The sequence below is a fragment of the Gambusia affinis genome, linkage group LG22 (genome assembly GCF_019740435.1).
Source record: "Gambusia affinis linkage group LG22, SWU_Gaff_1.0, whole genome shotgun sequence".
NCBI classification, from domain to species: domain Eukaryota; kingdom Metazoa; phylum Chordata; class Actinopteri; order Cyprinodontiformes; family Poeciliidae; genus Gambusia; species Gambusia affinis.
In genome coordinates, this window is record NC_057889.1 from 6,533,774 (window position 1) to 6,550,407 (window position 16,634).

Below are 16,634 nucleotides of genomic sequence, written 5' to 3' on the forward strand. Positions count from 1 at the left end.
TAAAGACGTTCATACAGCTTTTTAATGAAGGACAAACTCAAACTTTGCAGGTTAAAGAGAAATAAAACCAACACAGTTTTGCTGGTCAGTCAGAATTAAACATTTTTATTCCATTAATAAATAAATGTGAAGATGGTAAAATACAAAACATATACATTTATGCAAGTTAATTACATCAGTATGCAATAAGAATTACTTAATGCTTAGTTACCAAACTTCAGACAAGCTGAGCAACCAGATGGAGCTGACTGCAGCCTAACTGCTGCTGGCGAAAGCCACCCAGTGAGCCCCAAAATATTATTACCAAATTAGGGAACCATTATGAGGGCCGTTATTGTAAACTAGGGGTGTCAAACTCCAGTCCTGGAGGGCCAGTGTCCTGCAGCTTTTAGATGTGCCTCTGCTGCACCACACCTGAATAGAATAATGAGGTTGTTAGCAAGACTCTGGAGAACTGATCTACACTAGGAGGAGGTAATTAAACCATTTCATTCCAGTGTTTAGTAGCTGTGGCACATCTAAAAACAGCAGGACAGCGACCCTCCAGGACTGGAGTTTGACACCTGTGTTGTAAACATTTCTTTCATATCCATAAACAATGTCACAACTTTAAAACCCAGTTGTATTATTTTGAGCAGCTTTTGCACTCTTCTTGCTTTTCTTGCGTTGAACGACGGACATAATGAGCCAGCAGGTAATGATGCCTGCCAGTAAACTCACAAATCCCACAACCACTGGCACCCACACAGGGATGGGAGTGGAACACTTTGGCAGTATGGTGGAACTGATTGCGCTGGTTGTGATGATGCCTGGATTAACAGTAGTCTTGGGGAGTGCTGGTTGGCTGTTACCTTTAGTGAAGATAAAGGGGGACGCCTGCAGGGAAAGGTGAAATTATTATAAAATGATAAAAATATTATTAGATGAGACACATCTGAGACAAATCAAAGAAGTTATGAGTTGACGGAGCTTTCATTGTCAACTATATCTAAGTTGTTCATTAGGCAACATTAAAACCACATAAATAAATGATTGAATCGTGCAACTGTTACATTGAGGTTGAAAAAAATCAAAGTACAATAGAATAAAATACTAATCCAGCATTATCCTATAACATGAAGTTTCAGTCAGAAATGTATGTATGCTCTGCATCACCACGTACAATTCAAGGCTTTTAGTCCAAACATAAAGATCTACATATAATCCCACACAGATTTGGATGAAAATCTCTTAGCAAGTTTCCTTCAACCGCACAGTTTCTGTAACCATTAGCAAGCTTTTGGCACGATTTTCCCTGGATATTTGACTGTACTTACCAGAAACAATGGAGTTAATTTATGGCTATGTCTAGAAAGGATTTATGTACAAGAAAATGAAACTTTGAGCCTTTATTCTTCTTTAATATCCAATCAGTGCTTTAAATATACATAATGGACCAAGTCCTGAACACAAATATAAAATCTATTAAAATTAACAGTATTCAGGAAATCATTTTTTGTATGTTTCTCCAATAATAAACTTTTACAATCAATGGAAATCCTGCACAAATCTGTGGGAGATCTATAAATACCTCAGAGGGGCAGTGAATCTTGGCCCGGTCGTGTGTGAAGTTGTTGTAAGCTTGCTTCCTGCCAACTGGCTCCAACTGAAAAAGGAAAAAAAAAAAACAAAGCATATATTGCTCTTAAAAAAACTGAAGTGAATTCACTCTACCTATGTTTGGTTCACAAGAGCAGAAAGCTCACCATGTTGTTCCACAGTGCGATGGCCATCTCTGCATGAGCCCGTTCACTCAGGTGGAAACAATCAGCAGAGAAGAAACTCGTGTCTGTCTCGCCCGCCTGGTGAATATCAGTTATGTCCAACATTATTTGGTTTTTGACCAACTAATTTTACTTCTTGCACTGTATTAGTTCAGAGACTTACTCCAGTTTGAGGGATGAAGGAATAGTGGAAAAAAGGTTGCAACACAACAGCAAAGTCTTCTTTTCCATCATAACGATCTCCAGAAATTAGATACTCGATCTCAGTCTGGAAATCAAAGTTCTTTTGTTCATCTTCATGTTGGAAAATAATACAAATTTTTTTTTTTTTTTTTTTTTTAGAAAACAGAGCTTTTAGCTTTTTACCTGGTAATTTCGATTGATTCGTTTCAGTTCCTCAATCTCTGGAGCGTTGTCTGCTGGATTTATAACACAGTGACAGCTGAAACTGTAAAAAAAAACATTCTATGTTTCTTTTGGCACAAAAGATAATTAATTCTACAGCTGGTCAACTGCCACTGAAGATTAAGCAATACTTTACAAAACAATATGTCTTTAAACAACACTTTCTGGACCATTTTCTAACCATAGAGGAACCTTTCAATCAGTGTCAGAACAGTTGATTGACAAATGTCAAATAGTCTGTTTCTTTCAAAGAAACAGACTATTATGTTTGTGGAACAAACAAAAAGATTTTCTTAAGACCTTAAGAAAATTCTTATTCACACTTATTAAGTCCAAGCACAATTTACAAAAAAAATGTTGAACTCCCTCGACCCAAATTGAGAGTTTCTGAGAGGTTTCAAGACAATTCAAGCTCTCCATAAAAGTCTATGACTGACAAAGCAAAACATCTACTTACAAGATCTTAGAAAGTTTACAACAGCGAAGAATTTAAAGGAATGCATAAGAAAGCAGCTGTTCCATAAAAATAAAAACCAACAAAAGAAACTATCACACAAGGACTGTCAGGGATAAATAAAGTCAACATCCATTTAGATTCCTGGCAGTGCAAACAAAATGTTGTGAAAAGATATAAAACAATTTGGAAAATTCAAACTGAGTCTTACTGATAAAATAATAAGCATTAATACTCTGCAGTTCATGGTGATCCTATAAGCAAAGTTTCACATACCTTTACTATTTATAAAATGTTACAGCAAATGGCTCTAATTGGAAACTGAAATACATGTTTCTCTTCTTTCAATTTATTTTTTCATCAGTTGTCATTTAATGATATTTAACTATTACTAAAACCACAAGTGCATGCACTTAAAGATGAGCCATAGAGAACTAACCTCTGCTGTAGTGAACAGCCCAGTGTGTCCTTTTTAACAGTTTTAAACACATCCATCTGCATGAGATCCACCAGATTTACCAACACCCTCGGCACCTAGAGACCCCACAGCAGGAAATGGGAAGACAATTATAACTTACTTCATTGTAGGTAGGCACTTCATAACATGTGTATTTTAAGTTTTAACCCTTACCTCTTCGTAAAGCATGTCCAACGTAAGCATGAGATTGTGGCTAAAATTCTTTGGCGACAAATTATTCTGCAAAGAATTGAGTGAACATAGTGTTATAATACCACAATAAAGTGCTATTTATTCACCATATGGAAAACTTACTTGATCGTAGCAGTAATTACAAAGATCTGTTGTTCCGATGAAAATTGTCACAAGTTTCCAGTCACTTTCAAAATTCACCTTCTGTTGAAATCATGCTAATTTTGAGGATGGAGAACAAGATCAGGAATGCAGAGAGTTTTAAAGGTCAGAGAAAAGTCTCACCTTGTTTTTTTTCATGGCCTTAATGAGAGCTTGGACTTGTGCAGGAAGCTCTCTGAGACAGAAAAGAGACGTCAGAAGATATTAGAAAGATTAAACAGCTTTACTCGGCAAGAGAAAAAAAATGCATACGAGGTCTTTGCTCCAGCAACAGCCATGTTGAAGCCCTTTTGCAGTTGTCCTTGTCCTTTGGAGAAACCCTGTAGATCAGGGTTGAACTTCTTCAAGATGTCTGGCAAGATGCAATAAAAAAAGTAAAGCAGGTGCAAGAAAATCTTAAATCATCAACCTTTTTTTCAAGAAACAATAGCTTTTTTCTGCACTAAATAGTCAAGGTTACTCTTTAATAAAACTACGATGGACTAAAATCTTCAGTTTTGTATTATAAAAGTGCAAACTGAATCTAGGTAGAAAGTTTGATCCAGAAACAGCAGTTTTCAACAAACTCACTTGGTAGTGTTGTGACAGTCTCCAAAGTTTGATCCCCTCCAATGCTGCAGGACATAATGCAATAAAATATTATATTATTTAGCTAAAATGTAAATGTGAAAAGTTAATTAAAATGAAAATATTACCTCCATGATACTCCTTTGTATTCTGTATTAAGATTAAGAATGCTGTTTGATTTTGCGCCAGTTCCTGCCTGTTGAGTGAGGAACACAGAAAATGAAGTAAGATGTTTAACAGGATTAAGATCGCAGATTAAACACCAGTTCACAAAATCTATCATGCTGATCAAAAACTGAGTATAAAGATCAAAAGTGCTCCAATTATTTAAAAAAAAAAATCATAAATGTTGCCCATGATAACATTTGGCATAATAGAACCTTCTGTTTTTAAGTGTAGAATTTTAGATATCTGTGTTTTCTGGTACTTACTGTTACAGAGTCTCCCAGTGCTGCCACCACCTGAATATCAGATGGTCTCAGCTTGTGCACTAACGACAAAAACAGATTAAGTCAGACAACTGACAAGAGAGAGAAATCCAGGCTTCAATTCAATAAAAAGCACTAACAGTGATTTGCACTTAGATTAAAAAGAAAATTTCCTTCTGAAAATCCTTCTGTAAAATAGAATAGAAATAGAAAGAATGATCAAATGGATCCTGACTGATATGTGATGACAATCTCACCTGAAGTTGGTTGACTGTCAGAGGGAGTGAAGTTGTTGCATGAAAAATCGCTTCCCCAATTCTGAGGAAAAGGCACACATAATTAATATGTTTTTTGCATTTGCTGTTGAAGAGAAGAAAACTGGACTACAAAAATATTGAAGTAAAAATCCACTAAACACTTGATATAAAGAAATAGACACCTGCTGAGGACAAAGGCCTGCATTGCATCTCTATTTGTTGATCATTTACAACTTTTTCATTCAGTTGGAATGAACGCTTTCATTTATTTTGGATAAAAAGAACATAAACATTATAAACTTACCTTAATAGGATCAGGTGTGGGGGAGGGTGCAGAATACATGTAATCACTGTTCTTGTATGTCCGAATAAAGGGGGAGTCCTGAAGAGAGAGAGAGAGAAAACTGTTCATAAACATGTCAAGACCATAAACTCTATTTCAAAAACACTATTCAATTCAAAATGTATGGTACTTTTCTAATTTGAAGAGATTTATATGAAAAAATATTAACTTCCATACATTTGTTGAACATTTCAGTTCAATAGCAGAATTAAAGTCCAGGCTGGAGGTTTTGTTTCCCAGAGGTTCCAGCTGTAAAAAAGACAGTTGAGCAACATTTATGGATATTCATGATAAAATACATTATATCATTTTTATTTTCATTATAAAGGTACAAAAATGTGTGGTTTATTCACCATGTTGTTCCAAAGAGAACGAGCCATCAGTGTTTGGGCTTTCTGGCTGAGATGAAAGCAGTCAGCGCTGAAGTAAGACCGATCTGGACGGCCATCCTACGCAGGATGAATTAAATCAAATCAAGTTTAAAATGCATTGACTCCCTTTTCATGTCTTAAATAATTCTACCCAACTGCCTTAATTTGTGTTCAGTATATGTTTCAGATTGTTTTTAAAACTGAGTCAAGGATATAAAGTTTTCCAGAATTATTGATGTGTTTGGTGTAGAAAGACTAAAAAAATCCCTATTTTGTTGCAGTGAGATGATCTCACAATAAATTTTGGGAAAGTATAACCACCTTAATTATGGGTTCACTGATTCAATGGGGGGGAAAATCCACATTAGGGAAAAACTCTTTTGGAATATTTTCAATAAAATAAATGTGTATGTGGCTTTTATAAGTTGGTAAGTGTTGATAAAATCTTTAGTAAACCATGATTATACATATGTGTAATATGCTATAAAATATAAAACAAATGTAAACAGATGCCTATTTCAAAGTGGTTTAAGAAAACATTTTCCAAACAGGCAGGTATTTATTGATCATCCTCTTTTATCAGGATCTGGCTTCAACTGTTATTCCGTATTATTATAAAATGTCATGTAACAGAAAAACAACTTGTTTTGAAAAATAAGGCTTGACTTGGACCAAAATTTATCTATTAACGGACAGCGAGAAACCCTGCAAGAGGAGAAGCAAAAATAAAAAGTCAACACTTACTTTGAGGACCACTAAGACTTTGTGACTTAGTCAAAGATGTTTATCTTCATATAAAACATCTATTTAAATGCTTTTTTACACATTTTCTCCAGTGGAGGCATAAATTGTGAAATATATTCAAACTTAAGTAGGTACTTAAGTAGTACATGCAAATTATACATCTTTGAATTTTAAAAGATTTAATTGAGTAACTTTAAAGCAAAATCAAAACACCACACTATCAAAATTAAATAATTTCAAAATCTACTGAGAGATCAAGTATAGAACATTGTTTAGAAATCTAAGAGAGAATTTCATTACTGACTGGCAGTCTGGGCAAAGCGATGTCTCTGAGGAAAGGCTGAATGACCACAGTGAAGTTTGAGTGGGTATCATATCGGCCAGACTCAATAAGTTCATGCAGCGAACGCTGGAAGTTAAAAGAAGCAATAATAACCATCAGTGAGGATCAACTTATTTAACCTGATCATTTTTATATATCTTATTCTACCTGATATCCTCTGTTTACGGTTTCCACATTTTGAAGAGCTTCAGAGTAAGGCTCTGGCATTACCACACAAGGGCACAATATGCTGTCAAAGAAGAAGTAACACAGTGTTAATGGTCAGCTAATAACTAGATCTCTCAAAATATCCAGACCATAACTAATAATTTAGGAGAGTGTAAGGAGACACTCACTTTACAAGCCATGTTGGGCATTTCAGTGTCGTGTCCTTGTGCATTTCTCTAAGTGGAGTTATGTAAAGAAGCTCCACTAGGTTCACCAGAGCTCGGGGAACCTGAAAGGGATTAGCTTTGTTAGTTCAATGTTGCAACCACTGTGATGTGGAAATACCATGTCAAATGAGTGGCACCTCTTTTTGGAGATAGTCCAAGCTTTCCTTGAGTAACCCTACGTAATTTTCCACTGAGAAAAGGAGCTGTAAATGAAGAGAAAATGTGTTTCCTTGCACACCATCAGAGATAACTTCATAATTATGTCCTCTCTTCCAAATTTGAGACTCACACTATTTTTGCAGTATGAACAAACGTCGTTTCCACCAATAAAGACAGTGATCAGCTTCCAGTCTGATTCAAAGTTGATATTCTGGAGAAAAAAACATGAAGAGAGAAAAAGAGTAAACTTTATTGTAAGTCAAAACTCAAAGTATCTTTTCAACCTCTAGTTGCACTGTAGAATTACAAAAGATAAAAGTAGACTTACAACGTCACTTTTCATCTTTGTTACCAGGGCACGCACTTGTGATGGTATATCCCTTTCAACAGAAATCCAAAACACAATCATATTTATTGGTAAAGGATGTTTATGTTATCCCATTAAAGATTAAATAAATTTTAATTAAAAATGGTTACTTGTTGCTAAAATAAACACCTGTAGAACTTACTTGCTCTTTGCACCTGGCACTGCCTGATTAAGGAAAGCTTGTGGATTATTCTGATTACCGACACCAAGTGAGTAGCCTTTCACATTGTGGTTAAAATGTTTTAAAATGTCTGTAAAAACCAGATACTGTTTTAAAAGAGGACCATTTGAATGCAAAATTGATGTTTCTCAAAAATTACTTGTTAATAATGAAGTCATCAGAAATACATACTGGGTAAAGTGGTAACAGTTGTGAGGTTTCCATCTCCACCAATGCTGACAACAAACATAGGAAATTACTTTCACAAAGTACCCTTAACTTTATTTAACCAAAAATCATTTAAAAAAAAAAAATAGTTAAAAGATGAAAAAAAGATGCTGAAATAATAAAATTAGAGAGTCTTGACATACCACCAGGATAAACCTCGGTACTGACGTAAGACATCCAGGATGTTACTCGGGCTGGATGCGATGCCGTTTCCTGCCTGGCAGAGATAAAAGGAAAGTCCTTCAGTAAAACACATCACCCAAAATGTCTGTCTGACAAACAAAATGACTCACTGTTAAAGAATCCCCCACAGCTGCCACAACTTTGATATCTGCAGGCCGGAGTTCATGGACTAGAAAATACAAAGAAAATGTCAGGCGATGTCAGATTGTGTTATTCTAGATCCCACTGACAATATTATACATACTGTTTGTGTTTGCTGTCTACTCCCAGTAATGCACAAATGTACCACTTTTTGACAACTAGTTTCCTGTAGTGATATGCTGGGTAAGTTTTACTTTCAATTATTAGATATTCTGGGGGCTGTTGGTTTGTTCTTTTTACCCCTGAAGCCTCATTCAACTTGGACAGATGAATGATGCTGCGGTTAACCTCCCTTCTCCCTTTACTTGCTGGCCAGATTTTTTGCAAGTTTCCACTGGTATTTATGCAATTTATCTTTGGTGATTGAAAGTCATTTTGGGAACAAAAAAAGAAAAAAGTTTTGTTTAATCTGTTTAAATGTGTGATGGCTCAAAAGTAAAGATTACCAAGAACCTAATAAGACAAAAAAAATATTTATGAAAATATGTTATTTGAAACAACATATAATAATAATGTTAACACCTAAAATTACCTGAAGTAGGAATAGAGGAAGAAGGACTGCGATCTTCACAGGGCAACTCTGTGCCTTCATGCTGATTATCAAGCACAGACAAAATAATCAGAATGAGATAAGACCCATAATGCTTGGCAAACCATTTGGATTGGTTTTGAATTATTCTTACAGTCTGAATGAGATGGTCTGCGTTGCTGTGGTGATTTGAAGGAGTATTAAATTCTGTCCTCAGGAATGGTCGGTCCTTGTGAATGGGGAACAGAATGAGTAAGTGAGTAAATGAGTAAGAATTAACATTTCATGTCACTTGTAAATCCTTATATGACTGTTTGTGTGGACCTTCTGCATTTATACTCACCTCAGTAGGGCATTGTAATGTGAGGATGTCTCTCTTATGGTCTGGAATATGTTGATCGACCATGGGCTGAAGCTGTGAAAAAACACACACACGCACACACACATAGATGTAACACCTTCTGAGAGTGACAGACTACAAGTGTTGGTTAGAGTCACTTTCACAACGTCAGATCTCACCAAGTTTCTCCACAACTGTAGCATCAGTTCATCAGTACGCTTTGAGGGTTCAAACTCTCCAATAGGCTTTCCAGTCTGCTAGCAACAAAGATTTGTACATATTCATAGTTTTGTAAAGCATAAAAATATGATCACATTTCTCCTTTTGCTAAATATACAGGTATGTTACATGCTGCTTGTGAGAGAAAGTGTAAGACAAAATGTAAAAAGATCACATCAGCAGCTTAAACTCACAGATGACAGGCCTCTGATGAGAGGGGTTGCCTGAAGAGTGACAGTGAAGTCATCTCTGTCTCTGTACCAATGTTTCTGTACCATCAGCTCATCCAGCAACTCCTGGAAAAAAAAAAACAGTTAGAAAGGAGCAGTTTGTTTTAAAACAGTTTGAAACTGTTCCGACTCTCTTTTTCTTACAAGACTTTAGCAAACATATTCAAGGCATTATGCAACAGCTCACTCTACAACTAAGTAGATCTTATTAAAAAGAGAGAAGCATTATTTGATGAGAATGAGAAACCTACTTGGAGGGTGTGAGTCAGCACGGCCCTCTGAAGCTTGAGTTCTCCATCGGTGTATGTGTGTGTGCATGGGCACATCCTGTAAGCAAAACAGATTTATTTACTCAACAAACCCTATCAAGCTATTAAGAACAATCAAAAACATGCTCAAAATTCAGCTTTTTAAAAATAGTAGGCTAAACACTCATAGCAGACTATTTTCCTTTTCCACTTTTCTCTTTGAGACCAGTATTATCCCTCTCTGATTCTTTCCTTTGGTGCTGCTTACTTTGTCTGGAATGTGTTTAGTCCTCCATCCCACAATGCCACACTGACAATGGTCTTTTTCAGCTGCAACAAGTACAAGTAAAAGTACATTATACTGTCTCTTAAATTACTGCAAAAGACCAATGACACTATTTAATTTGAAATATACCTGAGAGTGGAGCAACTGCACAGCATTATCTACCTCCTCAACCACTTGTTTGAGAAGAGACGAGATCTGCAGCAAAGGTACAAGGATTGCTTTGTGAATAATTTCTTGACCGATACTTCAGAATGTGTGCATGTGGACAAAATTACCAAGAAATTATGTGATGCATTTTTTTAAAAATTGCTGGCTGCAAATTTTTTATTATGCTTTAGTCAATTTGAAGTTCTTTTTTCAGGAAATATTTACACATGAATAAGTTTATATGAAGCACTAATGTGAATCAGATTGCATCATGTTGTGCATGTTTAATTCTGCTTTGTACATGACTGACATACATGTAAATAATGTTTTAACAGAGAGTATAAATAGTTTAATCACACAATGCAACTGAGTCAACAGCAGACAAACTAGTAACATAATTAGATACTGAAAAGCGGAAAGATAAATTACAAACATGACTATCAGTTGCTTAGAGCCTTAACTTCAAAGGCCACCAATAAAAATCACTTGTTTATTAGAGTTTAATGAGTGTTGTCTCAGAGGTTTAAAGTTACAGAGTCCAGATGTTATCTCCTTATCACAGTCCAACTCTCACTCCTGAACTTTCCTTGACGTGACTTAATCACAAGAAGTATGTGATGAAAAAACGTTACTTATTAATATTGCATGTACTCTAATTCAACTGAGGTGTAAAGGTGCCAGTCAGGTATTTGGAACTCTCCATACATTTCTGATGCATGTTTAAACTCTAGATTGCTTATATTAAACACTGCAGACAGATTTGTTGCTTTTTTTTTTCTCTTCTTCCCCTTTATCCAAATGAATTGTTTACCTGCTCCTGCTGCTCACAGGCACAGAGTCGGTCCAGCTGAACAAAGAGAAGCACCAACTTCCAGTCTTGATTCTCATCAGCGCCCTGCTGGAGGAAATCAGATTATATAATATTTTTATCAGTTTTTTTTATTTTTCAGAGTCAGTATTAGTCTATTTAAACTATGTTAGATGAGATTAGAAGCCATGACACTATATAAATGGCATTTAAATGGCAAATTATATAGTGTGTTGCAACAATATTGACACACTTCAAATTTTGTACCAAATACAACCACAAACATCAATGTATTATCTGGAGCGTTGCTGTGACAGATCATCACAAAGTAATCCATTATTGTAAAGTGAAAAAAAATTTAACAGATTCACAGATAAGATGAGAAAATCTGTTGACAGCACAACGATCAGTCATGCACTCCACAAATCAGGATAATATATGTAATAATATATGACTGACAGCAAGAAAGAAAAAGGAAACCATGAACATAAAAAAATTAAATTAAATAAAAATTCCACTTGTAACAGACAAAATGCTCTAAATGCATTGTATTTAGAGCGGTATTTTCCTTTACTGGACTAAATTTAAAAAGTATGTATTTTTATCCAAAGGTGTCACCTTTCTTTTCCTAGCTCTGGTAGGAAAGGCTTTTAACAAAAATGTCTAAAAAAAAATGTCTAGATGAGAATTAAATTGAAATTAACGATTTAAGATAAAGTTAAATCGTAAAAATAAACTTGAGTTTTTACCTTATTGCTCTGTAAGTAAAGGGACAGTTCATTTGCTTGGTCCACCAGCATGCTGTAAATATTAAGAGACTTTCAATAAGAATAAAAAGACATAACTTGAAGCATTCAGAATCACGAATGATGCATGTGACAAGAAAAAACTTCGTACCCATGTTGAAGAAAGTGAGGGATGCGTTTGTCTTCTGAGATGGGAGTCAGTAGTCCAGGATTGAACAGTGTCATCAGCTCTGTTCAAGAAAAAGAAGAAGAAAATGAATAAATAAAAACACAAAGGAGTTAAGCATCAAAACTCTAACTGGCAACAACTTGGAATTTAAGCAACAACTCAACATGTACGGTAAAGCACAGAGTTACATTTTACAACAACATTTCAATCTGTGAAAATAAACTTCCAAACCAGTGTTTCTTATTTCAGGTAGTATATGCCAGTAATCCAGATTTTAAAAAGCTTTTATAGCAGTGGCAGCTGAATTAGGGCTGTGCTGCTTTGTTCCAGGAAGGTTGAATCTTGTCATGGATTCTCTCAGGATACTCCAACTTCCTCCCACTGTCCAAAAATATGCAGGCTAAGTAAATTGGTCTCCCAAAATTGTGTGTGTGCATGATACTGTGTTGCACAGAGCAAACACAGTTGACTCATCCAAAGTGAACCCCTCTTGCTCAGTGACAGCTGGAGACGGCACCAGCCCACAGCCCACCCAACCCCCCGGCAGACACCCAAACCTGAGCAAATACAGGCAATGCATGGATGTATGATACTATCTCAGCTAATGTCAATATCAGTGTGGTAAAGATAGTGCAAAGTGGTGCAATAAAAGCTCTGATAAATCTCAGAGGAGTTTATGTCTGATGTAACAAATAGAACAGGACGAAGCTGGAATTTATAGTTCCCATTAAAGAGTAGGAAAAACCAAGAACAAGAAAATCCTGGGTGAGTGAATTTCACAGTAATGATGAAAACAGAAAAAATGAAAGCAGGAACATACCTGTGAGTTTTGATAAGACTGTTGACAGCTCAGTGCTGCAGAGGAAGACCAAAGAGGGAATTTCAGATCTTTCAAGAGACTTTACTGTTTTAAAAACCATAGTCACTTCTCACCTTTGCTCATGAACTCCAACATAGGAAAGCACTGCTACATCAGATGGTCTGACTGTGTCAGCTGGAGAAGAAAATATAAAGTTGTATTTGCTTATGTTTAAAATTGCAGAAGTCAGAAAAAGCTTCGGGAAGTTGTGCAATTATTGAAATATGTTTGCAGAAATTGATAACATTCCTCTAAAGAAGGACTTTAATGATCAAATACTATGAAATATAGTGTTTATTCCCATCGCATTAATTTTTTTGTCTTTTAATATGAGCAACAAAAATGAATTGGGTGTAAATGTGGACAGGAAACGTACCAGTTAATGGAGGCCGCTGGGAAGGAAATACCTGGGTGCATGGCAGTCCAGCTGATAAGGAAATAATAAGACATTTTAATTTTATGTAGAAAATGTAATGTCTAGAGCATTTTATCTTTATCCAGACAATAAATGATTGTGATCAAATAAAGAAAAACCTTAATGACACAAATGTGCAGCGGATTATTGATAATTGATAACTGATAACTATCCAATTCAGAACGTAAAGTGTATGTGATCAAATATACTATGCAAAAAATACATTATACAAATATAGGATTTTTGAATGCTCCTGAGACAACTGTCATCAGTTAAACTTAATCATCACTTACTATATTTTAGCCTGAATACTAAACTGAATTTAATTATGAAGTAGCATAATCAGTACAGACCTGTTGCCCATGTGAAACCCAGCAGGGAGACCAGAAGCAGCTGCTGAAACATCTTTCCCATTTGTTGTTGCTGTTATCTCTCCTTCTCTGTATTCGTTGCTCTCTACTCTTAACTGTCTTTCACTGTCATTATCACTTACTGCCTGCGACGCCAAACATCATAAGCCTCCATAAAGAGGAGGGGACTGGACTGTTCATTTGTTCAAAGGACACAGCTGTGAGGTTTTCTATTGAAATGATGGAACAGACATTATGAATTAAACTTTCCTTGAAAGTAATGTCAATGTTTTGTAGCATTTCAAGTTTTTGGATTATTGTTATTACATCAAGAGATTAGGAAAATTAGAGCAATCCATGCTTTTCATGCCTACTAATAAATGTATGAATAAATGTATGCATGCCCAAGGAGAAAATGCAAACCCCATGCAAAATGATGTCAGACTGAATCAGGTCATTTTCACTGCAAAGCAACCAAAAGAAGAAGGCAATTTGTGGATTTATATGTTAAAAATCTGTGCAATTCTTTCAATTTAAATGATTGTGAACTAAAGGAAATGTATTCATTCTTTAAAACTCAGAACAAACTTAAAGTTGGCTGCAAGCCTTGGAACCAAAGGAAAAGGAATAGAGGCTTTTGTACAGGTTCAGGAGTTCCTGAGCTCTCAAATAATTTCTGGGTTGTTTTTTTTGTTTGTTTGTTGGGGCCTGCCCATAGCAATGCATAAGGAGAGCAGTGACTGACTTGCGAAGCAAGTCAGTCACTGCCTCCATGCATTGCATGGCAGGCACCTATTGTTCTACACCCAATAGAATGTCTCTTTATTATTATTCTTAACTTCTTCTTCCGTCAACCGGAATGCGGCTCGCACCGCTGCAAGCCCACCCACAAAAGTGGTATCAAAACGTGCGGCTCGATCCCGGGAGGTGTGCTATTACTTTTGGTGGGATTTGGAGTTTCCATGGCGACGTAAAAAGCAAAAAACGACCCCAAAATCACTAACGAGCTCACCAGGTGCAAGTCTCTAAGGGGAGTAGGCAACCAGTAAATCCTGAAAATACCCTATTTTTGAGGATTTTCTGTGTCGTCATAACCTTATGTAGAAACGCCATTCAAACTTCATTTTGTAGATACGTCCGTGATCTCTTTTAAAGTGAAGACAGCACGTCAATATGTATTATGGTTTGTCCACAACTTCTTTCTAAGCGACCCAAAGTTTTTGATTTTTGGAAAAATCAGAGGTGAAGGTCGCTCGCTAGAGTGAGAGTCAGAGTGACATTTTGACCCCAAATCATTTTTTAACTCGCCTCACGCTCACAAATATTGCATGATTGGTATCAAACTTGGTCATGACATTGATACGCATGCCTGCTCCGGTCAAATGTTTTCAAAATTATCTAGCGCTTACAGTTTTCTCCAGGTGCTTCAGAGCAAAGTCATGCGCCAGGGTAGCAGACAGATCTCACTGATTCACTTCCATGTATTTCTGAAAAAATTCAGACCTTGGCACACACTTTTTTTTATCTCATCGCTGTTAATACTGTGAGTGAGGTAGAGATATGAATGGCGGACTTTAATGACAAATACTATATGCTTCAAATAATAGTGTTTTATTCCCAACGGAAACAGTTTTTTCAATGCTTTTTAGTCAAACTGGCTGGCTCAAACAGAGAATTGTCTCCCTGGATGTCTCACTCACAGCTGGCAGAGAGGATTATTTACCATGGCAACGGAACCCAGAGCAGGGAGAGCTGCTGAGGACTACAACACGCATCACTGTAGTTCTAACTAGTAGTTCAGTTAAAACAGAGGAGGACTGAGCTGGCCTTTAGAAAACTTGCTGCTATGGGCTGTATATAACTATTTAACCCTGTCACTGTTACACATGGGATGAGTCTAGCCCTTTGAAATGAAGCTTACTGAAAATTTCAAAATAAAAGCCCTTGAAAATTTTTACATCAGGTCATTGCTTTTTTGAGCTGCTATATGACTGATTTAATCCAATGACTGTTACACATGGGATGACTTTGACCCTTTCAAATGAAGCTTAACAAAATTTCAAAATAAAAGCTTTGGGAATTTTTACATCATGTAATTGCTCTTTTGGCTTTATGTGACTGGTTTATCCAAAGCACTCTTACACATTAGTGTGGGCATTTAATATGAAGCTTACTGCAAATTTCAAAATAAAGCCTCAATATGCCCCTCTGATAGTGTAATCAAGAGGCTGTGCAATGATATCATTCTGCATTATCTGTTTATCAGGGAACTGCCTATTGAAGCAGCAAGGCAGTTCATTAGCATTAGCCTTTTAGCTTAAATAAGCTATTTTCTATTTTTCAGACTTATTAGCCATGTTTAGTATACTTAATGGAGTAAGTAAATGACAGTAAACATTCTAATGATACCCCACATGCTACTGAAAGTATTTATGCTTACATTAGCATATTTGCTCATTTTAGCTAATGCACTTGCTTTATCATACTGAATGTTGCATGTCCAGCTTACTTAACATTCTTGTGATTCTCCACATGCTATTGATTACATTGCAGCTTTCTTTAGCATTGATGCAAATTGTTAGCATCAGAACGCTGGGTCCAAACCGACGGGCACACTTTGGCAGGCCCCAGTTAAATTTCTTCAGGAATTTTCTAGTTTGTTTATTAAAAGTGTTTTTCTAAATCCTCAACAAACTTGGACGTTCTCTGATAATTTGTTACATAATGTCAAACTATGAGTATATTTGGTAATTCACATTTGTGTCAGTACATAGCATTGTTTTAGGTGAGAGTCAGTTGGCTTCTATTATTCACATTCATCATTTGTTTTACTAAACAGAATTAAATGTCGTACGGCCACTCATTTGATTACACATTCAAAGATAGAGATGTAATGGAAAAAACCCTCCAAAAAGGTGACACAGTTTTGCTAATGATACCAAGTCAAAGTTGGATTGTTGTAATACAATATTGACAATATGATTATTTGCAACATTGGAATTTACCAGCCAAGAATTTCACTGTTCATTTATGTAACAGTGATTCTTCAACATTGTGAAAGTAACTCCCATATCTGCCTTTTGATTGGAAAGGTGAAGGACAACATGACATAAGAAAAAATAATTTTTTTGTTGAAATCTGATTTTTTTTAATAGCCTTCAATGGTCCTAAAAATACAGTGATTATCAAC

General features: G+C 35.9%; 1 protein-coding gene across 1 annotated transcript; it reads right to left on the reverse strand.

The window, feature by feature from the left end:
- Positions 1 to 537: 537 nt before the first annotated feature.
- On the reverse strand, positions 538 to 13,499 carry LOC122825857 (phospholipase B1, membrane-associated-like). The gene is made up of 42 exons (XM_044107438.1): positions 13,448 to 13,499; positions 13,056 to 13,106; positions 12,754 to 12,814; positions 12,641 to 12,675; positions 11,803 to 11,881; positions 11,655 to 11,706; positions 10,909 to 10,995; positions 10,080 to 10,145; positions 9,933 to 9,994; positions 9,668 to 9,743; positions 9,381 to 9,482; positions 9,147 to 9,221; positions 8,971 to 9,042; positions 8,782 to 8,856; positions 8,631 to 8,691; positions 8,068 to 8,126; positions 7,918 to 7,991; positions 7,739 to 7,782; positions 7,529 to 7,637; positions 7,348 to 7,399; positions 7,150 to 7,230; positions 6,998 to 7,063; positions 6,822 to 6,922; positions 6,634 to 6,715; positions 6,448 to 6,552; positions 5,382 to 5,477; positions 5,206 to 5,277; positions 4,990 to 5,067; positions 4,686 to 4,746; positions 4,432 to 4,490; positions 4,129 to 4,196; positions 4,004 to 4,047; positions 3,686 to 3,785; positions 3,557 to 3,608; positions 3,395 to 3,475; positions 3,254 to 3,319; positions 3,062 to 3,156; positions 2,130 to 2,211; positions 1,927 to 2,031; positions 1,746 to 1,841; positions 1,571 to 1,645; positions 538 to 876 (listed from the first exon to the last, which is right to left on the reverse strand). Exons 1-42 carry the CDS (start codon positions 13,497 to 13,499, stop codon positions 610 to 612), a joined length of 3,276 nt encoding a protein of 1,091 aa, XP_043963373.1. The 3' UTR covers positions 538 to 609.
- Positions 13,500 to 16,634: the final 3,135 nt, after the last annotated feature.